This window comes from Hydra vulgaris, chromosome 12 (assembly GCF_038396675.1).
Source record: "Hydra vulgaris chromosome 12, alternate assembly HydraT2T_AEP".
Lineage (NCBI taxonomy): Eukaryota > Metazoa > Cnidaria > Hydrozoa > Anthoathecata > Hydridae > Hydra > Hydra vulgaris.
In genome coordinates, this window is record NC_088931.1 from 46,017,501 (window position 1) to 46,044,054 (window position 26,554).

Here is a 26,554-nt window from a genome sequence, read left to right on the forward strand (position 1 = left end):
ACAGACATATATCACTAGAATATATATACTTAATGGCAACAAAATGTGTTAAAAAAACGTGCTGTAAGGCGACAGTTGTGTCAAGGTAACTATTTGTTGTCACCTTAACATTTCTGAATCAATTTTAATGGCTTTTTGCTTGCGCATCAAATTTAAAACTTTACCTAGCTTTAGGTATCTATTTAAATAATTTAAAAAATAAATTTTACATCAAACTAAAAATTATTTTGGGAGATGGAAAATGCAGTTTTGAGAGTGTTTATTGCATAAAACTGCAAATTTGCATAGAAAAGGCATATCGTGTCAGTTTGTTGATAGCCGGTGCTAGAAAAAAATTTATAATACTCTATATATTTTAATTTTATGCTTACATTTACTATTTATTAAATACTAGCATATATTTATATATTTTCAAACTCTAATTTACTTCCAACAAGATTGCAAACAACCGCTATTAAGTTATAAGTTACTTTAAAATAGAGAATAAGTAAAAATACTAGGAAATGGTTAACTGAAGACTTGAAAAGTTGTAGATTGTATATAAATAAAAAAACATGAAGGCTAATAGTTATAAGGTTTTTTTGATGTGCAAGGCAAAAAACTGGATTAATTAAAGTTTTTATAGCATGAAGGGAAAGATACAGTAAAAGGATGCAATTTGTTGAATAAGAAACAAGCAAGAATGAGTTTTGGTTTATAGTAATATAGATGATAGTTTAAGCATTGACCATGATTGTATTTGTAGAAAAAAGAAAGAAATGCAACCTTACAACAATGGAAGAGTGGCTCAAGCTTGGCAGATAAAGCAGGTCTAATTTATTATTTATTTATTTTTAATTTTAATTCACATCCTTAAGGCTGAAAACGCCGCTACAGACAAGGAGGCTACTTAATTGTGGTTATAACTGTCTCTCAACTATATAACTCTGAAACAGGAACTTGACAACCAAGGCCGATATATAAAGGTTTTGAGATTTAATCATTTTAAAACCTTTATATAAAGAAACTAAAAACAGAGTGAAGACTAATCGTTGGATAGTTGGAAAGGTCAATGTGTTTTCTATAGTTTTGAAAAATAGGAACCACTTATTTAGCACTTTAAAAAAATTAAATATTAAATATTATATTATAAGATTAAATGTTAGACTTACTTTAGTTAATGATATTGTTGAAGACTAACCAAAAGTCTCTAGAACCTAACATCTGATATAAGATACGATATTTAGTAAACTGAGAATAACAGAGCTTAACATCAGACAGGATCTTTTTACATTGGCTTCTTGGAATAATAAAAGGAGATTTATTCTTAAGAGAGATGTACTTGTAAAAAAGATGAAATAAATGATTAATAAAGCAACTGCTCAAATGGTGAAAAATATGGAGTAGAATGAGGTTTGACTTTAAGAGTAGGAATAAAAGCTTCCAAACTTTTAGTCCAGAAGGAATAAAAGCTTCTGAGATGTGCTTTATGCATACATATTATGGATATAAGCATATATATTTGCTATTTATTTAGATGCTGGCATACAATATATATACTTTAGCATTTATATGGTGTAGTATTTGCTGAAAGACAAGATGATGATAATAATAATAATGATGATGTTGATGATGGTAATAATGATTATGATGATTGTGTTGATCATAATGATGTTTATATATACATATATATACAAAATGTAACATGAATTAAACAAAAATATACTTTAGGATGTATAAATGTTTTAGTAGCCCCAGTCCCAGCCCCAGCTATATTTTATCAAACTCGGCCCTGATCTAATATCAACCCTGGTGATTTACTATATGCAGTGTATGTATAAAATGCGCGATTAAAAAATACAGATTTTTCTTTTGACTAAATCTCTTATTTTTTTCTTAAAGCAAAACACAAAACTTTGTTTTTTACTATATTATGTAAGGCTTACATCTTATTAACTTAAAATCATTCATTTTGCTAACATCTGTTAAGGTTTTCTTTCATAATTGCTGACTTTCCACAATGATTGGTGACGCAACTGAGTAAAATCAACGAATAAGAAAATGTTAAAGTAACACTTTTTTTGTATCCAAATGCGGGGAAGTGCAATAATTTTAATTTAAATAGAATATGCTCAAAGGAGTAGTTATAAAATAGGCACAGTGTTGCTGAACAAATATAGGTTGAAAAAAATTGTACAGAAAAACTGTTTACATATATTGTTAGCTTTAAGTCTGGCAGCTCCAAAAAAATATACCAAGAATTGTAACATTCCATCCTGATCAAATATGGGGTTTTACCAAAATTAAAATAAAAAAAAGTATTTGGCATATATTTGCATAAATTTTATTATTATTATTAGTGATTTTATTAATAAATTAACAATATTAATAACTATTATTATATAAAAATCTAAACATAATATATCATTCTACAATTAAATCCTTTCATTATTAAGTCAAAGCAACACCCATAAGTTTTATCTTGTATGAATCGTGATGATAGTCTTTGGGTAATCTGTACCTTGACATCTCTGAAAATTTTGAATGAAGAGACTCTCCTGCTTGCTCACTGGTGAGTCCAAGAGCATCACCGTTCTCTGTACAATATGTTATATGGCTGAGCAAGATATGAAGTCTTGTTGACTTAGTTGATAGTTTTAAAGTGAAAATAATGTTCGAAATTTTTTATATCAGTATCAAGACCATTTGCTAAATTCTTTCTAAATGTTGAATGAGATACCACATCAAAAGCATCTAACCATCACAAAACTCATGAAGATTATCTCAAAGATTTTCTCTCAGTTCTTTGGATAGTTTGAATAGCCTCTGGGACACTGGGTAGACACTGTAGACACTTTAGTAGACACTGGGGCCCTGTCATTTTAAAGTAAAAAATATGTCTACTTCAACAATTTATAAGTCAGATTTTATTTTTCGAATAATATATTAACCTTTAAATTCCCCTCCATGATACTTTACTTTTAAAAGACCATGTTTTTTCAAGAAAGGCATCCTTTTGTTAGCTCCCCAGCTGTGAGTTAATTCATTCCAGATAATGTTGACACAACCCTAATAATATTAATATATAAGTTTGAATAAAAATTTTAAATATAGAAGAATATTTTAAAGGTATAGCTTTACCAATTTCATATTCATAGTGCAATATAATAGTTTTAACTATTATGGCAATTTTACGGAAAGTTTTTTTAAAACATTTACAGTAAAAATATTTACAGAAAAAATATATTTACAGAAAATATTTACAGTAAAAATGTGTAATTCTGGAATGCTGCAAATGTCTAAAATTCTGGTTGAATCATCTCCTACTAGTAACGGAAAATTCTTGCATTTGTTAAAGTATTTTAGCTTCGAATCCTTTTTCCCAGCTGCTATACAGGCTAAAATGTTTTCTTTAATTGATCCAAGAGTTCTAATTTCTTAAAAGAAATCTTCCATGTCAGAATTCTTATAGCAAAAACAACATCCCTGTTGTTTTGCACCTAACGTGTAAATCAAAAGTATGATGTACAATCATATAATAAATGTTTAAATGGAAAATTTTACTTTACTGTGGCTTTGTAGTCCCAGAATTATATTAAGCAGTTTTAAATCAGCGGACAGTTTATATATCTCTGATAGACAAACTTTTTCTCATATTTGCTCACAATTCAAGTAACATTCTTCTATGCTTGGAATAATTCTAATTAATAGAGTTTTATTTACTGATGCCTTTTTTGCCAATTAGGATTAATATCCTGTTATTTAAGCAAAATGTATACTAACAATAATAAAATCAAGGAATTATAGGACTTAATTCCCATTGATGTTTGCATTATTTAGATTAACACACTCCTGAAACTTATTTTTGACCTATTCACATATTTTATACTATTTATCATAAATATGTTATTCAGGTAGTGAAATTATGTTGATAATTGATTAAATTGATAATAATTTATAAGATAATATTTGTCACAACACTTTTATCATAAGATAATATTTGCCAATAACAAAATAACAGAATTAAAACAATAATAAAATTTTTAACTGATAATAAAAGAACTAAGGTAAGTTAAAGTTAACAAAAGTACTAAGTTAATTTCATATTTAACAGGCATGAATTAGTGACAGATTTGTAATATTGCATTTGAATTTAAAAAGATTTGCAACCAAATTATTACTTTCCGAATTTCCCTGTTAGTGATACAAAAAATTTTGAAACTTCTTTTTCATCCAATGACACATTATAATTGTTTTCTCATCCAATAACCCTTCACAAATGTTTTTTCATCTAATGACCCTTCACAATTGTTTTTTTATCTAGTGACCCTTCACAAACAAAACTTATTGGTCATTTAACTGCATCTTAAGTCAAGACAAAGAAATATTTTTAGACAATCATAGAGTAATGAGGTCAAACTTTAATTAATTGAGTAAAAAGAATTTAAAATGTGTTTTCAAATTGTGAATTTTTCTCTACATTTTGAATTATACTTAGTACAATTATCTTGTTGACACCAGTATACTTCTAGTTTCTTGGTTGAAAATCAAATTTTAGAGGGTCAAACACATTAGGCCGGGTGAATAAAAATGAGCAATTGCTTTTACTCAGTAATTGGTCAGTTTTACGTGAATAAAAACTTTAACAATTTAGCTAAAGTTTTTATTCACATACAGCTGAGCAATTAATGAGTAAATTGCTTAACTTTACGTGAATAAAATTTTGAGCAAAACTGCTTAAGTTTTTCTTGATGTAAAGCTGACTAATTACTAAGTAAAAGCAATTGCTCATTTTTATTCACCCTGCCTATTCATAGCAACACTAAATTTAATAGCAGAAATTGGTCAGTGCAATAAACAATATATCTTTCATAAAAGTTTTCTTAACTCTTGAGTTTTTGACCATGTAAACCTATCCAAGTAGTGTGACCTGTTCATAACATCAGCACCAGTGCTCCTGTATTCCCCATCTTCCAAAATTCCTAAAATTGAACAATCTGAAAGAATATTATTATATAATTATTGGTCTCACTTAAAGTAGCAAAATGGATTTGCACAACTTTTTTTATGTTCATTGATATGAAATAATAAATTATTATGAAATAATAATGAACATAATAAATTAAGAAACATTTTTTAAAATCACAAATTGCATATTCATCAATATATTCTCCTGTAGCAAATTTCATATTTGTACTGTCATTAACAACAGATATTTCTTTTGTCTCACAAGAAACAATAAGGTCAGCAACATTTGAAAGACTAACTATTTGACAGCATTTTAATCAAAATAATTTTTTATTATTATTAATTAAATCAAAACTCAAATATAAATTTTAAACTTCATTAAAACCTATTATAATGCTCAAATAAAAATGCCATATACAGTTTAGAAACCCACATTATGAAGTTTCAAAAAAGCGTCAAAAAATAAAAAAGGATGCAGCTTTATAACTTATTTTTAACAGTTCCTCTTATCAAACAACTGTGTAGAGTGGTTTAAGAAATCTTGAAGAAACATAACTAAAAGCTTTTAAAAAACTGAAGCTTTTAAAAGATAAAAATAATTTTTTTGTATGATTTTTGTTTTTATGGTATTGCATTAACAATCAGTCTTTCACAGGAAGACGTGCAATTGCACATCATTATATGACTAGGTAAATCACATTTTGCTTTGACAATTTGAGCACGGCTATTTCAAAAATATTTTAAAAACGTGCTGAATAAAAAATATTCTGAATTTTACCTTAGGTGAAATTACATTAAAACTTCTAAACTAATGTTTTTATATTACCAAAATGCTTTTAAATAAAATAATTACTGATAATGGTTTTTTTTTAATTATAATTGACAGTTGTATATAATTTTTTAAACTTATATTATATAAACTGTTTAAGTATACATTTTTTATAATAAATGTTGTTAAAAAATAAAAAACAATTTTGTTTTTATAAACAATGATTTTCTATGACAACGAAAGTCTCTCTAACGAACTTTAATATAAGAATAATTAAAGTTAATACATTTAAAAAGATAAACAAAATTTTGTTGAAAAAACAAACGTCCAAAACACAAACCTTGACAAACAAGGCCGCTGTGCAGAGAAACCAGTTTTTTGTGAAAATGAGTTATGTACGAGACCTTTTTAGTTTTTTCAGTATCTACACAGAGATATAAAGACTGTTGTCCTACGACAATGTGAAACAAAGTTAGGTCAATATAAAATGTCTGGTGTCCCACAATGTTCAAAAGAAAAACGTCTGTTGTCCAGAAACGACTTTTTACCTTTCGGTAAAAATATTTATATTTCATGTGCCTTAAGACAAATTAAATAAAACACACAAAAAATTACATAAATTTAACCATCAAGAATAAGGAAATAAAGACTAATTATTTTACTATTTCATCTCTCCTGAACAATTTCTAAAATGTGACAACCGACCTTTGACTTTTGAGGTACAGATATATAACCCAACTAAAACAAAACTTAACAAACTAAAATGCTTAGTTTCTTTAAATCATGTTTTTAATTACATTTGGACTAGTTTTTTGTCTTAAGTTTTAGTTTAGTTTAATTACATTCGGAATAATTTTTTGTCTTAATGTTTAGAACATTAATAAACAATAAACAAAGAACAATTTACTTTTAATGATTGTTTAAAATATACTCACACTTGATTTAAATTATAGTGTTTTTTTTTTGGTAATTTAAAAATATCAGTTTCTATGTAAATATAAACAAGTAAACAATTATTTCATTCTTTGTTTTAACATTTGTACTTTGTTTTCTTTTGTTTTTTTTTAATTTGTTTCAAAAGATTAACATTTATCATAAAAAATACTTAATTATATAAATAAAAAAAAAACAACAGTTTATTAATACTTATTATAAAAATTCATTAGAAGTATTTTTTTTCTTCATTAAAAAGTGTTTCGATAATATAAAAGCATAAACTTATTTATTTGTAACGGCTTTCTAAAACGTTTGTTTTAGATATATATACATTTTGTGTTTTTGCTTTAGTTAAGTATTTTTTTTATTTTCTCTTTCATTTAGATTTTTCTCTCTTTTTCAAAGATTTTTTTTAGATAAGTTTAAGTAAGTTTTTTTAGCTCATGTCAATTGTTATGGCCATATCGTTAAAACAAAGAATTTTTTAAGTGGTTATATAATTGCGTGCAATTACACGTCTTTCTGTGAAACACTGACAATGGATTTGATTTTAGAAATTATTGAAGCTATTTATTCCAGTTCCAAAAACAAATTTAATAATGAAATAAAATTGTATAATACCAAGCTATTCAAATACAAAATATTCATTACATTATATTATAATAATATTTTTCAAATGATTCTTTTACAAAAAAGTAAATTTAAAAGTAAATTAAGCCTGCAAATTAATTCCTTAACAATCTTTTACTATTAGTTTTTAATGCTCTGGCTTATTTAGCTTTGTTTTGCTAAATTGATTTTATCTTAAACCCTTGCATTATACAGTGAATCATTTGCAATTTTTTTAGATGTTTATCTAAACACCTGTTTTCATTTTTTGAAAAGTTGAATTAAAGTAATGAATGTATTGGGAACAAAACTATTTTACTTTATCAGTATCAATAAGAAAAAATACTCTTAAAAATTAAACCTCAGCCTTTTCATTTTCAGCTTGTATCTTTGCTTGAGTTACAGCGTTATCTTTAAATGCTTCAGACTGGACTTTCACTTGCTCAACCATTAACTTTAATTTATTAGCCATAGTTATCAAATTGCTTGCCATCTTAATATTTAAAATATTATATTTGAAAATAATCAACAATAAATATTGTTTATTATTTTCAAATATATTGTTTCTCTTGGTATTCATTGTAATTACTATGATTACCAAGAGAAGTGTTTTTTTTTTTTTACTACAGTAAATAACTTTAACAATTAAAACAAAAACCATAAAAACAACAACATACAAATAAGGTTAATAACCTCTTCAAGTTGAAGCCAATTTTGTTGACTCATAATGCTCAAATCCATATTACTTTTGTGAGGTAAAGGAGGTGGCATAGACACTTGTGATGGCTATAAAAGTAAAAAAATAATAATAATAATTTTCTATAATTTATAATTATTTACTAAAAACAAAATTATGCAAAATACCTCAGATTTGGGAGTGACTATGCTGGTAGTTGCCAAGTTATGTACACTTTGTAAACTTTGTAAAATGGGATTTTGCAGTGTTACTGATTTAGGTGGAGAACCTGGCCGAAAAACACTTGTAGGTACTGATAGTGGTGTTAAGCAACTTGGTCCAAAGGGTGTGTGAGGAGTCAATGGTGTCATAGGAGTTAAAGGTGTCATTGGTGGCATTCCAGTTTCTATAATTACAACTGTGTTGGTTTATCACATTTATACAAAATTGCATAGTAAATATTACTTAGTCTAACAAAATAATATACATAAAATAATATGATTTTAGTTTTACAATAGCAAAAGTATTACTAAAAGTTAGCAGCTTTTTAGTTGCAGTGTTCTAACTATGTTCTTAGAGTCAAATCAAATTCATAAGGCATAAAAGTAGCTCTGTTTATCAATAATTCTAAAATAAAAATGAACCATTTCAACCAGCTTAGAGATAGTTAACCTTGTAGTTGTTGCATCACTACTTACTATAAATATTACAATAACCACAAAATGCGATTATAGCTTATTGAGAGAACAAATTTATTGCTTTAAGGCTAAATATAGCAACATGCAATGAGCCAGCAACAAAGATAAAATTGGATTATACTATACTTTAATATTAAATATTTAATTTCATATTAGAGATATACAATAGTAGGGCAGTTGCAAAGGATTGGTGTATTAATGTATTACATAAAATTTTCTTTTACTGAATTAGCAGTTAGTTTGTTAGCTCATATTTTTATTTATTACTTATTTATTCACACTAACAGTTATACAAACTGAAAAAGGTGTCCTGTTAAAACATAAAACTTTTATCTAAAGATAACAAAAAGTATAAAAATTAAGAAAATGTACATAAAAGCTGCTTCAAAAAAAAGTGATGGTTTATTTTATAATTAAAAAATGAGTTCGAGAGTATTTTGAATGTCTGATGGTAACTTGTTGAAAAGTTTGGCCCCTTCAAATAAAAAAGAATTTTTGTCATTTCAAGTTTTATTTTCAGAATTCTTAACAACAAGCATTGTCTGGTACATTTATGCATATACGATTTTTGTTTTGCTGACTTGACCATGGTTTTTAAATAGTTTTATATTGTATCAAATTTCGTTGATTGAAATAAGAGGTATCTTAAAAATAAAAAAACAAAAACAGTTATAAAAAAAAGAAGAGATAAATCTTAAGTTTTAGTAAGTGATTTATATCAAACAGCATTGAATTTTTACATAAAATGGTGTGCTATAAACTCCACGCCAGCCTATTCATTCCTGCTATAACTTACTGCAACAAAATTATTAAAAATTGTTTATAAATCAGTTTGGAATAATTAACTTTAAAACTTTGATCTTTATGAAAAAAAATGAAAAAAGTAAGTTGTAAAACCAAATTTTTATCTTTTAAACTTAAAAGATAAAAATTTGGTTTTATAACTTACTTTTTTACTTTGTTTATTTTCTTTTAGTTTAATATTTTATTGTTTCAGTTTTGGTTTTTGTTTTCATTTTTATTTAGTTTACTTTCGTTTTTAAGCGCCATTTTTAAAAATGTGCGAAAATTATCAAATTATGTTTCATTTATTTTTTAATAAATGTTTTGGTTGACACTTTTAGGTATAAAAAATGTTTTTGTGAAAGAAATAACAACAATGAAATTAATAAGGTAAAAAATTATTATTGATATTAATTTACAAGGTTAGTATACACAATATAGGATGATATGGTAGGATGATTAATATTAATTTACAAGTTGAGTATACACAATATAGGATGTATTTAGTGATCCTTTGAACTTTGAGTTTGAATGTAGAAAAAATAATTTCATTATAAAAGAACTTAGCAGAGAACTTGTTGAACTGGTGACAGCTCAATAGTTTTTAGCAAATATTCAATTTAAACCACAAGCTACAATTTCCAAAAATCAACTGCAGAAAAATAGAATCTCGAATAAAATGTTTTATAATACTTAAAACCATCCAAAAAAGCTTGTTAGTCTCTTAAATATTACTATATATCATACAATCAATGTATGCACAGAGACTGCATTATTTAAAAAAAATCCAGTTAAAAAAAAATGTTGATTGTTTATGTACTCTATTACAAAAGGGTCCTGTATCAGACTTAAGAAAAAATAAATTTCATATTAATTTTTGTGATTATAAAGAACCCATTTGCCTACAGAAAAAAGAAAAAAGAAGAATGCTTAAGAAGCTGAAAGAGTTATATATATAAAAAAAAGGAAGAGTTGGATATATTTCATGTGAGTTAATTTAGTACAAAGAAATTTTTCAATTGTATTAAGAACCTTTCTTACTGTAATAAAAAAACTTTTTAATATAATTGAGTAACAATAGATATAAGCAACAGATCTTATAACAATTTAGAATCCTGAACAAAGTTCTGATCTTACAAAACAAGAAGTTGCAACATACAGTATAAATACTACGCAATTAGAGAATGAAGCAAAAACTCTTGTTGATAATAGGTCTGTTATCAAATAAATAATTATTTAAATTGTTTGAATAATTTTTTGGTTATTTAAATAATTCAAATAATAATTTTTGCGCACTTAACAGTTTCAGGGAAACTGTTTAGTGTATAAATTTTGCACACTAAACAGTTTCAATGTTTTTCTGTCTTTTTTCTCATTTGATTTAAAACAATTAGTTAATATTTCATTCTTGCTTTTCAGCCCAACAAAGTCAATTTAATGCTTTTTTACAATTGTTTGACTGAGTGGTGGTGACATTTTTTCATTATAAAAGTAAACAACATAATAAATTTAATTTTAATTTTGTTTAGAAAAAGACATAAATTTCAACAAGTTTTTAAAATTGGAAAATCAGTGGAATGTACCACTTAAAATGTCCTGATATTTTGGAAACATGTTTTGATTCATTCGAATCGTTCATTTTTTTTTTTTTTGTAATTCACTCAAGGCCGAGAAGGCCACTACAGATGAGAAGGCTACTTGTTGTTATAACTCTCTCTTAAGTCTATTACTCCGAAACATGAAACTTGACGAACAAGGCCGCTGCGCAAAGAAACAAGTTGAGTGCGATACTACCAGGGTCTTGATGGGAATGAAACTCGGAACCTCTCGCTTATGAAGTGAGCTCACTACCGCTGCACCACTACCAATTGTGCAAATATTGCTCTTTAACATTTCAATCAGCAGTTGCTCGATAATTTATCATCTTGAAAAAGTTGAAAATCATAAAATTAAAAAATTTTTGGAGTTGAAGAGATAAAAATCAGTTAATAAAAATCAAAAATTCAGAACTCAATGATTTTCTTAGAAACAAAATTTACCTGAGGTTGTTTTTGTTAGGCTTGCTGCAATAGATACCATTTTTATAGTTGAAGAGAAAGCATTAATATTAAAAATGGCAGCACAAAACCTAAAATTTCAAAGTAATAGACATAGAATGAAAAGTATACTCTTAAAATATTGCAAAAAAGTAAAGTCTAATTTGGCTGATGGCTTTGACAAGTTGAAAAAGCAGACACTTGTTTTTTCATTTAAATGAATGGACATCAAAAAAAAACTTTAGATGAATGGACATCAAAGAAAAATCATTCGTATATGTGTTGGACAAATAAATTGTGGACAACAACACTGTAGTTGAATTGGCAGACAATCTTTGTGAAACTATAATAAAAATTAGAAAAATTGCAAAGTTATTCAGAAGATCTTCAACCAAAAAATATATTCCAACCAAAAAAAAAAAGATATTCTTCAACAACATTGTTTAAAAAACATCAATGATTCTTGAAACTAAGACAAGAGTTCTTTAATCAAAATGCTTTCAAAATATCTAAAGATAAAAAATATTTTACACCTCATTCTTAATGATCTGTCTGCCAGTGAATTAATACTCGCTAAATTAGGAGTTGATCTCACTAAATCAAGTTGATCTTATCAAGAAATAATTGAGGTTACTGCTCTTTGCAAAAGAGATGTTGACATCATGAAAAGTGAAAAGGTTTTGAAATTACTTTTTCAAAACTAAAGGAAAAGAAAAGTGCTGTTGGTGAAGATCTTTATACTTCTCCGTTAGAAATAAGCAATGAAAGTAGAAACTCTGGTATTAGTGGACTTGTTAGTTTCAAATAACAAAAGGGCTGCTCTAGAATCTAAAGAATCGTTGCCAAGGAAGAGTGAAAATGATTGAACATTATGAATTTTTATTTGACACTGTTTGTGTAAAATATATTATTTATTAAAAAAGAATTTGCATAGTTTGAAGCATCTAATGATTGACCAAAAAGTTTGGAAGAGTTAAACTCAGCCCTTTTTTCTTTGCTACCTTCATCTGCGGAAGCTGAAAGATGCTTCAGCTTGGCTGGCTTATTCATTGCTGCATTGAATATCATTAAGTGAACATCATTAAATAAATGATTGATATGTTATGTTTTTTAAGATCATATTTAACCAGAAAAAAATAGTTTTTATTTGTTTGGTTCAATCAATTAGCTAATTTTCTTATTCTTTATAAAATAAAATATACTATATACTAATATATATAATATTTTATTTTATTGTTATACTGGTTACTAAGATATCAGCCTATAAAAGGATGTCTTTACCATACACCAATTTACTTTGCACTAAAAACAGATGTAATTTTTGATCCTATAACTAATTAAAGTTTATATTTATTATTTGAATTATTCAAATAAGTTTCCAAAAGTTATTTGTTATTTAAATAATTTAATTTGTCCAGTATTTGATCAGCCCTAGTCAACAAGATGCTTGATGAAAAAAGTTAGCATAATTAGTTATGAGATACTTAGGAAAATCTTGAAAAATCAAAATGGCATCAGCTACAATAATGTATTATAATTCTGATGTTGGCAAAAATATTTTTATGAATCATATTTCTAATGTATGTATCATAATTCTAATGTATGTATCATGTTATCTAATGTATGTATCATAAATAATGTAATGTATATATCATAAATCTAATGTATGTATCATAATGTTAATGGTAAAAATTATATCAGATAAAGATGGAAAACTTCACCTTGAGTGATAAAAAAGGAACTTACAAGTGTAAGTTGGGAGCCAACTAGACAGAATGGGTTTACTGGATTGATATTTATCTTGAGCATGTAAATGATTGAACTTTAAAATTAAAAGTAAACTTTAATTTTACTCCCTTATCTGAAGGAGAGGAACTCCCACTACTTAATGAGAACAATATAAAAAAACTTGTCTACTTATATCAGTTATAGATATGTAAATGCTATCAGGAAATTTTCTGATCTTGCAAATCTCTAATTTGGATCACAATGTAGACAAAAAACTATAGTCTTAAATACAGAGAGTTAGAGTTCTTAAAAACATTAGTAGAATTTTATCATAATGTACTTTAAACTTTACCTTGAAATTTCTAAAAAACACCTATTGGAGGACAGATCAAGTCACATTTAACTTTAACTTAAAATTCTTAAGACACTCCCAGAAAATTAATGAATATTATCACACTATATATACAAACAGGGGCTTGGTACAGCCACAGTGAATGTATTTTTATTTCATTCTTGAATAGTTTTTGTTTTTGCTTTTGAAATAAGAAAACACTGCCTACACAACTGTAAAATTTATTCTAAAGTTATAACCTCCATAACATTTACAACATTCTAAATTAAGGGTTTATACAACTTAAATAAACAAAAAACCTCCATTTGTAAAACCATTTAATTAATAAAAAACAATACATGTTTTGACTAACATTAGTCATCTTTAAAAGTTAAAATTAAATATTTAAAATTTTTAAAAATATCTATCAAGGTGTTTAAAAAAGAAATAGAAAATGTAATTATTCTTTTACAAACTAATAATAATATAATTACAAAAATAAATTAAAAACAATTAAAAAGTTTAACATGTCATTCTAAAGAAATCGGAAATAACAAAAGAAAGGGTCAAAATGATACCCAGTATGATAGAGAGAAAATTTTTATTAATAAAATGGTTTTACAAATTAAAAAATTTGTCTTGTTTATGAAAATATTTACATTTTTAGTGCTTAAAAGAAATTTTGGATATACCGTAAAATTGCCTAAATTTTATCACTTAAACTTTGAACATTTATTTATCACGCATAAATAAAAAAATTTCAATTTTTTTTCCTGAAACATATACAGAAAGTTATATTGATAATTGATATTGTAAAAACAAAAAAAATGAAAATTAAAAACAGTATTCAATATTCAATTTAAAATGAAAACATCTACTTTGACCGAACTTTAAATATTATCTCATAAGTTCGGCCGCTTTATAAATACTAATAACGTATCACAAACTTAATGTCACAAATTCACAAAATCACAAATTATGAAAACTAATTTTTAAATGTTGTTTTATTGTAAAATTATGATATAAATTCAGGTAATACCAGTAACTATAAAGGGCGTCGCTTCAGGCTCAAAAAAAAGAAGTCTTTTACTGCACAAAAGAAAACAAGAAAGAGCATATAAAAAAAGGCCTTTTTAAATATAAGTAGTAGTACTTTAATTTTTTATTGTAATTAGTCAACTATTTTATTAGTTTGGCCATTATCACATTTGCTACACCACTGGTTAATAAAATTAAAAATATATTTTTCAATTAATTTAAAAAGATTTTTTCAATCAACAAAAAAAACACTACTTTGCTTTAAATGAACTTTGTATGTTTATTAGAAAATCTTGCACATAGCGTTGACCATAGTAGAACAGCAAGATCCACACAACCAATCGCCACAGGATTCACAACGCATCCATAATTGTTGTTGAGCTGTAATTTTATCTCCAAAAAAATGACCCAAGCTTGTTAATTTTCAGAACTTAAAGAACTGTTAGTTAATTTTGAAATTATGAACAAATTTTTTATTCAAATAAAATACCATGGTGTGTATCCATTATAAAAATGTCAAAATTTACTGGTAAATTTACAAGTAAAGTTACAAGTAAATTTTACATTCGCAACACTTATCAACATTTCACAATACTACTGCTAATTCTCTCTATTTTTGTTTACCCATGAATGACCGAAGTTAATTTTCAAAAATAATTTTCTTTTTTTTTGTAAATATAATTAATTTGGTGATTCTTAATAATACTAAGAATGAATTTGATCATTTATTTTAATAATTTGCTTATTTTAGATTTTAATAGTATGCATTTATTCAAATTGTTGTTTTGCTAAAGAATTATTTCAGCAGGTTGCTGAAATAATTCTTTAGCAAAACACAATAATTCTTTAGCAACACACACACACACACACACACACACACACACACACACACACACACACACACACACACACACACACACACACCTGAAAGCATGCACTGGTCAGGCATGCTTTCACATTCAAAAGTTTCAACTTTGTTCCTGCTATATTTTTTTATCATCTTTGGCAAAATAAAACAAGTCAAAATTGTTTTTATCAGTTCAACTTGCTATTCATAAATTCGATGGACTTCTTTTTCTTCAATAGTTAAAATGAATGATTTAAAAATAGGGAGAATTTCAATTTTATAAATTGACAAATTAATTCAACTAATGGTTATTCCATAACAATTTTTTTTACAAAAAAAAACGAATTATTGCAAAAATAAACTTCGTGAAAATTCCAGTTATAGAAAACATAGTTGCTTTAATACAAACAGTATTTAAAATTTAAAGTAATTTGCAGTATTTTTATACAATTTTATCACAAATCAGTAGAAAAACATTCGGAAACTTCCAGAAACTTAAAGGAGTTTTAGGTGAATTTCTGGAATTCCCGGAAAAAACTCATCTATAATATACAGTGGCAACAAAATAAATAGCACAGATTGATGTTCAATATGTAATGATATATTTTCAAGAGATCTGAGTTTTTGAGATCTAAACTTTTTCAGCCAAATAAAATATTATTTTTAGAAGATTACATTACTGAGTAAGAAAAGAGTGTAACTTCGTTAAAAAAAAAGTACAATCGTATAAATGATTAAGAAGTACAGAATAAGGGGGCAATTTAAATAGCACACCCTGTGCAAATCTATATTTAGTGGGGTATCCTTTTGAGTCAATAACTGCTTGACAACGACAGCCCATTGACGAGATCAATTTTTGGCATCGTTCAGGCGTAATGGCGTCCCAAGCAGCCTTTATTTCGATCAAAAGTTGGTCTAAATTTTTTGCAGTTGACCGGTTTATGTTTCTGTCAACTTCCTCCCACAAATTTTCTATCGGATTTAGGTCTGGTGACTGTGTGGGCTACTCCAACACATCGATCTTCTTAGCGTTAAACCACATTTTAACACTTTTGGCGGTGTGCTTAGGGTCGTTGTCTTGTCGGAATTTCCAAACCAAAGGGAGATTTTCCTCGGCATATGGCAACATGACGTTTTCTAGTATTTCTTTGTACATGTGTTGATCAATTGTCCCTTGAATTCCATGCAACGGGCCCACACCACACCATGAAAAACTGCCCCAAACTATCACATTGCCACCACCATGTTTTACGGTCTCAAGAGTATAGCGAGGGCTGAGTTCTTGGTTTTGGGGACGACGAACATATTGTTTTCCGTCAGATCCAAAGCTTATTTATTAAACTTAGACTCGTCAGTCCAAAGCACATTTTGCCAAAAACTTAAATCTTTGTGTACGTGCTGTTTTGCAAACTTCAAACAGCTGACGAGATTACGTTTGAGACCAATGGTTTTTTTCGGGCAACCCTTCCAAATAGCTTACTTTCGTGTAAACAACTTTTAACAGTGCTGACAGACAGATCAAGTTTTAAATTTTGAGCAATTTGTTCTTTAATTTTTGGTGCGCCAACAAAAGAATTCAGCTTAGCAATACGGGCAATGGCTGCGTCTTATCTGGGGGTTGTCTTTCGTTCGCGAGACTTGCATTTTTTGTTGTTTAATGAACCAGTATCGTTAAATAAATTAATAACATTGATAACTTTCTTACGAGAACAACTTAATCTTCGAGCTATTTCAGAATTGTTTGATAGATCTCAAAATGCCTGTAATTGTCCTTGAAAGACATCTGTTCCATGTTTACCTCGTCCCATAGTTGATAGATAATGAATTTTTTTTTTTTGCCAAATGAATTACAAGAATATTCTTTAAATACTGAATAGAATGATTATCTTTTGATATAATAAAAGAAATTAAGTTTTTTTTAAATAAAAAGTAAATGTGTGCTATTTAAAATGACCGTCAAAAGGTAAACACGACCGCTTAAATGCTCAAAACAAGCAATTTTGACAGCTATAAATGTCAAATGAGCATTTCCGTTCCAAAAGGTGAACATTGTTGATGCTATAAAAAACAACAGCAATTGCTGTAATTACAAAAAAGTTGGCATCAAAAAGTAAAACCAACTGGTCATGAAAGTGTGCTATTTATGTTGTCGCCACTGTATATATACAGTACTGTAAAAATTATGATGGATTTTTCAGTTTTTAAATAATAATCAAGTTTTTTACTATAAAAACAATCATAACATAAAAATAAAGTTACAGATTATATATTCTAGGTATATCAAAGTTTTTAATACTTTGTTTGACCACTTTTGGCAGCTTTCAATGCTTTCACTCTCTTGGACATGCCTATGCTTAAATCACGGCATAACTTGGTGATTGTTTCACAGTGGAACCAAACATGGATTAACCTCTCTATAAGCTGTGCTTTTATAGCTATTGGAACTTTGTGCATTTTTTCCTTCAAAACATCCTATAAATTCTTAATTGGGTTCATATCTGGTGAATTCCCAGGCCATTTGAGTACAGAGTATCCATTGTCTCGAAACCATCTCATTGACAACTTGCCCATATGGCAAGGAGCACAATCCTGTTGAAATATAAAGTCCTCATCAGTGAAGCAGTCTCTGAATTGAGGAACCAAACGTTTCTCCAACAACTATATACTTTCCCTAGTTTATCATTCCTTCCACAATATGTAGACGACTTGTTCCATGGAGGGATATCGCTCCCACTACCATGATCTTAGTGGGGAAATTCAATGGTTTTTCAAGACACTTATGCTTAAACTTCTCTCCAGGCCTTCTTCTGACTGTCTGGACTCATCAAATCATCAAACACAGCAACTGTTGACTCATCTGAGAATACCTAAACAAAAAAAATTCCTGATAAGTTTCAAAGAAATTATGGTATAAACATGACATAAACAGTCATGATCAAGAAGTTAACTCCTACTGATATTAGTAAGTAAGTATGATGAAACTCAAAGAAATCAAGAAAAAAATACTATCAGAGATCTAACAGAAAGCTAATTTAATGATTACCTTGGACCAATCTTCTTGTGTCCAACTTTCATGCTCAACAGCCCATCTATGCCTGGCATGCTTCATTTTATTTGTGAGTCTTGGCTTTTTCCTTGGTCTGTATGCCTTCAGTTTCTGCTCCAACAAGCGATTATTCACTATTTTACAAGTTACATTAATGACCTGACTTGCTAATTCCATAGAAATTTTCTTGCAAGAACTTCTTCTATCTCTGAGGACCATTACTTTGATCTTTCTCTCAAGTCTGGGGGTAGTGATTCTTTTACGACCGCAATTTCCAACTCTTCCAGCTTCATCATTTCTACCCTCATCCAGCTTCCTTTTCACTGTTTGTGTTGAAATCTTCAACTTAATAGCTATCTCCTAATGTTTTAGGCTACTATTCTCCAACAAAACACAAATTTCTCCTTTTTTTCTAGGGCTCATGTCTTTTCTTTTCCCCATCACTTCAAAATCGGTCAAAAAATGTCAAAGATTTTGCTGAACAATTATTTTTTTTTTTTTTCAGAACTGAAACTTAAAATTTGTAGAGTCCAATTATACTATGTACTTAAGTAGATACCAAGTTCTTCATACACCACAAAAAGTAAAAGAAAGTAACGTTAACTCAAATTAACATATTTGAGAATTTACAGGTAAATTTCAGCAACTTTTCTTGTCTAGTCCTTAAATGACCCTTAAATTAAAAAAACCAGATCTAAATGGATATAATTTGACAATAAAATAGTCCCATTACTACATATACAGTGCTGGACAATGAATTAGAAATTTTTAATTTTTGAACAAAATTACGTGTTGAATAGTAAATTTATTGCAAAATAACAGCAATACTTGCACAAAAGTATGTGGGGTATATAAACTCCATGTACATATATGATAATTAGTTAGTATATGATAAGTGTTTATCATCAAACAGTCTTTAATATTGAGTTGATCCCCCTTTGTTCTTGATGACCTGAGCAACGCCTCTTGGCATACCCCAAATAAATTCGGCAGCAAGTCATTTGAGACGTTTGTCATTGTGCCATACTCGTATCAAACATTCTATCAGATCACGTTTGTTAGTGGAGGGTATCTTTAAAACTTCAAGCTTTAGTTCATTCCACAATCCCTCTATTGGGTTGAGGTCGGGACTGTTCAACGGCCAGTCCAAAACAACTATGCTACGGCATGGAGCGCCATCCTGCATAAATATTCCTCTCCCTTGTCCAAACCATTCCCTCATTTGTGGATAAAGTCGATCTTGTATGATGTTTCTGTACTGATCTTGTCTCATAGTACCTTCAACAAAATGAAGCCGTTCTGTACAGAACACGGATATGCAACTCCACACCATAACTTTGTCAGCATGTTTCACTTTTGAAACTGTATAGGCCGGTAAATCACATTCACTGCAACATCTACGAACAAAAGCATGGTTTCGATCAACAACTTGTCCAAAAAGCAGACCTTAACAAACAAAACTAAAAATTTATTTAACCATTTTGCTATTCAGTTTTTATTTAACCCTAACCAATAAATATTCATACTTAATACACGTACATGTAGATAAATTAGTAAAAAATAAAGTAAAAGTAATAAAATACATCAGGAAATGTAAAAACTTAATTCTTACCCTTGACCAATCTTCAGCTGTCCAATCACGGTACTTAAAAGCCCATGTAGACCAAGTATCCTTGTTCTACAAGCCTCCTATTTGTTGTTCTACTACTGATGTTGACATCATAGAGTTGCCATTGCTTTGTCAACTCGGCAGAGGATGATTTGCAACTCATCTTACATAAAGATATGAGTTGACGATCATCACGAGTCGTCGTCTTCCTCATTTGTTTACAGTTTTTCCTATTCAAACTCAGAATATCATCATCAAATTTAAGTCTTTGTTTAATTCTACTGACAGAAGCTGGTGAAATGTCTAGTTTTGTTGCAATATCCTTACTTTTGATTGAAGAACACTGAAGGTAAGCTTTTATTTCACATTTTTTACCAGGGCTGAGATCGGAAACTTTTCCCATTGTATCAATTAACTTACAATTGTTACAATAAAACTAATCTAATTACAATAATCTAAAGAAACAATAAAACTGTATCATACATTTACACAAATAAAGATTGCATACTAGGGTGGAGTGAATTTTAGTTTTTTTTACAATTCATTTAGCCTGGGTGTGCAAAAGTTGTCTATTCATTTCAGAAATACTCTGGAAAAATATCAATGTTCTAGGAAATTTTCTTGAGGTGCCTCCAGACCTTTAAAAATTTAATGGGTCCCTAATATTATGTAAAAAAAAGTTTTTCAAAAGTATGTCATGTTGGGTCTCAAAAGAAGCAAAATTTTATAAAAATTTCAAAAATAACAATTATTTTATAAAAAAATTATTATTTAAGATTTTTTTTGAAAATATTATCAAAAAAATTAACTTTTTTAATTTTTAGTTTAAAAGGTCATTTTTTCTGCAATAAACTATAAAATAACAACTTTTTTTAAAAAATAATTGTTATTTTTGAAATTTTTATAAAATTTTGGTTCTTTTGAGACCCAACATGACATACTTTTGAAAAACTTTTTTTTATATAATATTAGGGACCCATTAAAATTTTAAAGGTCTGGAGGCACCTCAAGAAAATTTCCTTGAACATTGATATTTTTCCAGAGTGTTTCTGAAATGAATAGACAACTTTTGCACACCCAGGCTAAATGAATTGTAAAAAAAAAAAAAATTCACTCCACCCTATTGCATACCACTAACATCATACCATTCACTCATCAAACACATTTCGTACAATACTTATATTAACAAAATTCATGAAATTATATATAATATTCAAACCGTCACTAAGTAAACAAAACGTCACGTAAACAAACAAAATGGTGTGTTGCATAGATATTTATTTGAATTTCAAAACCTATACACTTGATTTTGTCATTTTTTAACATATTTAATATATTTTAGGGGGTTATTTGGTATATACTTGCTGAAATAGACAGAAATTGTACAAATTTCTAATTCATTGTCCAGCACTGTATGTATGTCATTAAAAAAAAAAAAAATATCATTGACCACTGAAAACTTTTTGGCTGCCTCAAGTAATGGAATTTAGTGACAATTCTAAAAACCCATAATAATTTTTCCAGTAATGTGTGTGTGTGTATATATATATATATATATATATATATATATATATATATATATATATATATATATATAATTAATTGAGACTGGAAAAAATTTAAAACCTTGACCAAATCTTTTTTTTAATTAAAAGATTGCCTGTCCACACCAAAACCATCAGTTGATGTAGTAGTACTTTTTGAATGTTCTACCTATTTGTCAGTTGATGTAGCAGCCCTCTTTGCATGTCCTCCTCATTTGTTAGTCGATATATGTTAACAGTAAAAAACCAAAAATAAAAACATTCAGAATGTTTTTATTTTTATTAAAAATAACAAAAAACATTCCAGTCTATAAAATTGCAATTTTGTAAACTTTTAAAAAATGATAAAATTTAATTAGTTTCCTCAAGTAAATTTAATAATTTTTAAAACAATGGTTACTTCTTTCTAAAGAAAACCATTTCAAGATTTAAATCCTAATTTGTTACAATTTGTTACAATATAATAACATATCTGCTTTTTTCATTCCTGTAAATTACTCAGAAGCTAAAAAACATAGCCTGAAACATTATTCACGTTTTATTCTGTCAGTTTGTCTAGTATCAAGCAGTTAATCTTTTCTCTGTTCTATTAGAAGATATATGCAAATTAAATAAAGTTTATTATTTTCTATGAATATATTTGGCATTTATGGGTAATCCGGCCATTTGCAAAAAAAAAAGAAAAAAGAAAAAGAAGTTAAAAAAAAATCAACACAGAACTAAGATATGTAACTAAGTATGGTTTAATTCATAAAGGTAAAATCAGTATTCCTATATCACAAAAAAAATCATCAAAATATTAAGAAAAGATTTATAGACATTCACAAGGAAAAAGTAGTAACAGATCCTTATCTTCCTGGTGGGTAATAAACTTTAAATGTTTTTATGATTTTTTGTTTTGTTTTGTGTATTTCTTGAATATATGTTTTCCTGACTTTTGCTTCAACTTCAAACAATATATTTTAAAAAATAGTTATGTTATAGCTTTGAGATTTTAACTGTTTGGTTAACATATTCCTATGTCATTTACCTAAATTATGTTTCAATGAATGTATTTTAAGGAATTATAACCCAAATACTTGAAATCCTCTCATATTTGACCTAAAAACTATTGTTGTTACAAAAAGGTTATCTAAATATTAATACGCTAATGAATATTAGTGTGCATAGTTATGACTATTGTTTGTATTGTTAATTACGGTTCTGTATTCTGTAAAATACACTATATTACTTAGTTTTTAAGTAGTTTCTAGACTTAAAATGTGCGGTTATATGTCCCATGCGGTCTTTCGAGTAAGGTCAGCAAGCAAATTAGAGCTTATATATTTTTATTTTCAAGAAGAATTGATGTTGTTCATTGTTTAAAATAAAAATTTAAATCGTTTGTTTGTTGTTGGTTGTTTTTATTTTTCTAATTTTTATAGCCTATTTTCATTTTTTAGAAGAAGTTAGAACTAAAATGACTGGTAAAATAGTTTTTTTTAGTAAAATGTTTTTTTTTTAGTAAACTTTTTCAGTTTTGTTGTTAGTCTTTTTAAAACATTTTAAGCAAGTATTGTTTTATTTTCTAGAGCAGTTAAGAGGAGCTGATGGCTTTTTTAGTAAGTTCTATTCATTTTCTTATTTATAGATTAAAACTATTTTTTGTAGAAAGAATAATGAGAATAAAATTTATGTATTTAATATGAAAAGTTAAATAAAATAGGACTGTTGTTTGTGGTCGTGTAAGTTTATATACATAAGTTTGTGTTTATTTCAATCTATTTTATATTTCTCTATATCTACATGTATATTTTAATTCTTAGGAAAAATAATAAGAAATAAAAAAATTAAAAAAAAATTCTTCTGGAATTTGTCAAAATGTTGTGTTATGCTTCATTTTAAGGTATCTGAAAATGTATTTAAAAATTCAGATAGCTTAAAATGAAGCATAACACAACATTTTGACAAATTCCAGAAGAATTTTTTTCCATTTAAGAATTTTCCCATAAACCATTTAAGAACAAAATTTAAAATCTCTAAGAAATATTTATTAGAAATTTTTAATTTTGTTCTTAAATGGTTTCATCTTTTTCATTACAATGTTGTGAATTGTAGTCTGCATTCTTTGTTACATTAAAAATAACTATGCTCAAATTTAAATTTTTTTTGATAAATACGTGTATGGTGATATATGTTATATATTTGTTTTATAAATGTGTTTATTTAAATGTGTTTTCATAATAGTATGAAATGTATTTTATCTAATGTGTACATGATTGTTAAATGAGGTGTTTTTATATGTTATATAACATTAAAAAAATATTGTGTTTTATAGTTAGTATAACTTTAAAACACAATATATTTGAGATATAGATGTAGAGCAAGATTCATCAACCTTACCAGTCAAGCGGTGTTACTGCTTTAGGTCTAAGTGTTGTCTAGCCTTCAATATAACTATTCTGAAAATACATAACATTATCTTAGATAGTTTTTTGCGTAATGTTGTTACCTTTGGCTTACCTTTATGTTAGTGTCTGTTGTTAAAAACAATTAATAGGTAGTTTCATTACTAGAACTCACTGCTTTTGTTTCTTAATATAAATAGCACAGTAATATTACTATTATTAGTGTGCATATTTATGCCTATTGTTTAATATTAGTTACGGTTCTGTAAAATACACTATTTCTTAGTTTTTAAGTAGTTTCCAGACTTTTCTTAACCAAGTGTTTTCTTAAAGAAGTTACGGCCTTTCATGGTATAAGTTCAAAATGTTTAAGTAGACATTAGGTAGATAATGTTTAGTAGCTTGAAATGATAGGTAATATAAAATCTTTTTAAAATTTTATTAAGTAATTAAATTATTTTGTAATCTTTTTTTAAATTGTACTTTTAAATTTAAAGCTTCGTATTATAGATGTTAATATTGAAAGTATAGATTACTATAATTCTTAGATGGGGTCTAGTGTTAAAAGATATTTATGGGTAGTTTCATGCTTTCACATGCTTTTAATAATTGGGATAAAAGCCATGACAACATTTTGTTATAAGTAAAATTTATATAAATGGTATTGTTAAAACCTTTGCTCTTTGAAAAAAATGTTTCTGGCTTTTCAATAAATGTATAATAATTTCTCTTGCATGAATGAATTGTGGTTTAGGATATAATTGTGTTATTTAATGTTTGTTTTTCTAAATTCAATCTTAATATGAATACGCTAATTTGATAGTAGTGTCGTTTCACTTTCGTTTTTAATAAAGAAGTTTCTATGCTAGGATTTTTCCCCAACATCAACTGGTTATCTCTGACCCACTTACAGCAGTAAATTTTAGAAAGCAATAACATCGCAATCAACTTTGCTTACATAATTTAATGTTTTATTTGCAAACTATAGTTAGTCAAGTTGCAGTTGTATTTGCTGGAGAAGATGGTGTTTCACCTGCTTCTAGGGAAGTTATTTACCCAAAAGGTCATTTAGAAGTTATATTGAGTATGTTAGCTAACTTAGATCCTACGGCTTATTCACTTTTTTCCAAGAAATAGCATAACTGGTTCGCAACCCTGAACATGCAACATTGGTTAGAAATCATGTTAAATCATGGCAAGAAACTATTTCAGCAATATGCTGCTGATGCATTTGTTAAAATTGAAGAGCAGTGTTTTGCTTTCATAGAAATAACCAAAGCAAACTGAGAAGCATGCAATATGATGCCTTACATGAAGATGTAAGCAACCTTGGAAACAATCATGATGTCAGACCATTATAGGTGGGTGCATTTTCTATTTACTTAGGAAGTCTTAAAAAGAACTATAAAAATGCTATGGTTACAATTAAAAGGTTAAAGTAATAAAAAGATCAGTTAAATCAAATTTTTTATTACTTTTGCCTGCAACCGCTATAATGGTGTGTGTGGTAAATAAAAAGTACACACATTTATATTCAAATTTTAATTAATAGTTTATTTTCATGTGTAATAGAGTTAATGTTAATAGTTTAAAAAATATGTTCAAAGCTTTTCTATGTTTATATTCCGTAAAAAATTAGACTATTATCAGATTTGTTTATATATATTTTAGTTCTAATATTAGTCACTGCATTTTTATACAAATCAAATTTTATAGTATTTTCAAATAACTGATTATGATTATCCTAAAATAAAATGATTTTTTTTTTTTTGAAGTATAAACATAATTGTATTCATTTTTTTTTTTTTAGTTATCATTGCTTTATTAGTTTATGTACTGTTGAAACATGATTTTAATTTAGTAAATTCATATGATATGAAATTTACTGTGTTAATCATTATTCACAGTTAAGAAGAAATTGGGATTCTAGACTATTGAGGTAAAAATAGTTTTGTTTAGTGATAACATTAAGAAGCCTTTTTTTAAATGGTTAATTGTGCTATAGCTATTTTGTGCTAATATATATTTTTTTGCCGATGCCATTAAAAACAATAATTAATTTATTAATATAATAACTTATTGTAACTTTTTTTTAACACATGTCTTTGAAACACAGTCTGTCTCCTCTGTTTAACAAAAGTTTATTAATCTAGGAGATCACTATTGGAACACTGTTATTACTAAGCTCTAATGTATTTTTTGTTACCATAATTGATTTTGACCATGTTTAAGAAATGTTTTACAAGTCGCTAGTTCATGAACACAATAATAAATATAAAAAATAATGCTCCCCTTTATTAATAAACTTACTTATTCTAAAATACAATAATAAATCTGTAAAATAATGCTTTTGTAGTTTGAGATGATCTTTTTTTTCTTTTGGTATTGGTAAGTTCCTTCTCTGCTGCTTGCTATTATTAAAAATAACCTAATATTTAAAGTTACGCGGTCTTTACTAAAAGCCAAGACCAATAAAAGCTCAAGGTTGAAATTGTCCCAATTTTTACGGACGAGTACACAATGCTAAACAAATTAAACCTTTTATAGCGTTCTTCAGCGAAAAAACCGGG

The 26,554-nt window shown here is 27.4% G+C and overlaps 1 protein-coding gene across 3 annotated transcripts in view; it reads right to left on the minus strand.

The window, feature by feature from the left end:
- Positions 1-26,554, minus strand: part of LOC101237728 (deformed epidermal autoregulatory factor 1 homolog) — a 56,214-nt gene that overhangs the window by 3,624 nt on the left and 26,036 nt on the right. For 2 of the 3 annotated variants that reach the window (XM_065813448.1, XM_065813447.1), the window contains 3 exons: positions 8,126-8,343; positions 7,955-8,047; positions 7,623-7,754 (listed from right to left, as the gene is read on the minus strand). In XM_065813448.1, the coding sequence (XP_065669520.1) occupies positions 7,623-7,754; positions 7,955-8,047; positions 8,126-8,343 (443 nt within the window). Of the gene's footprint in view, positions 1-2,930; positions 4,962-7,622; positions 7,755-7,954; positions 8,048-8,125; positions 8,344-26,554 lie in introns of those variants that run through there. The other variant, XM_065813449.1, reaches the window with a different exon arrangement.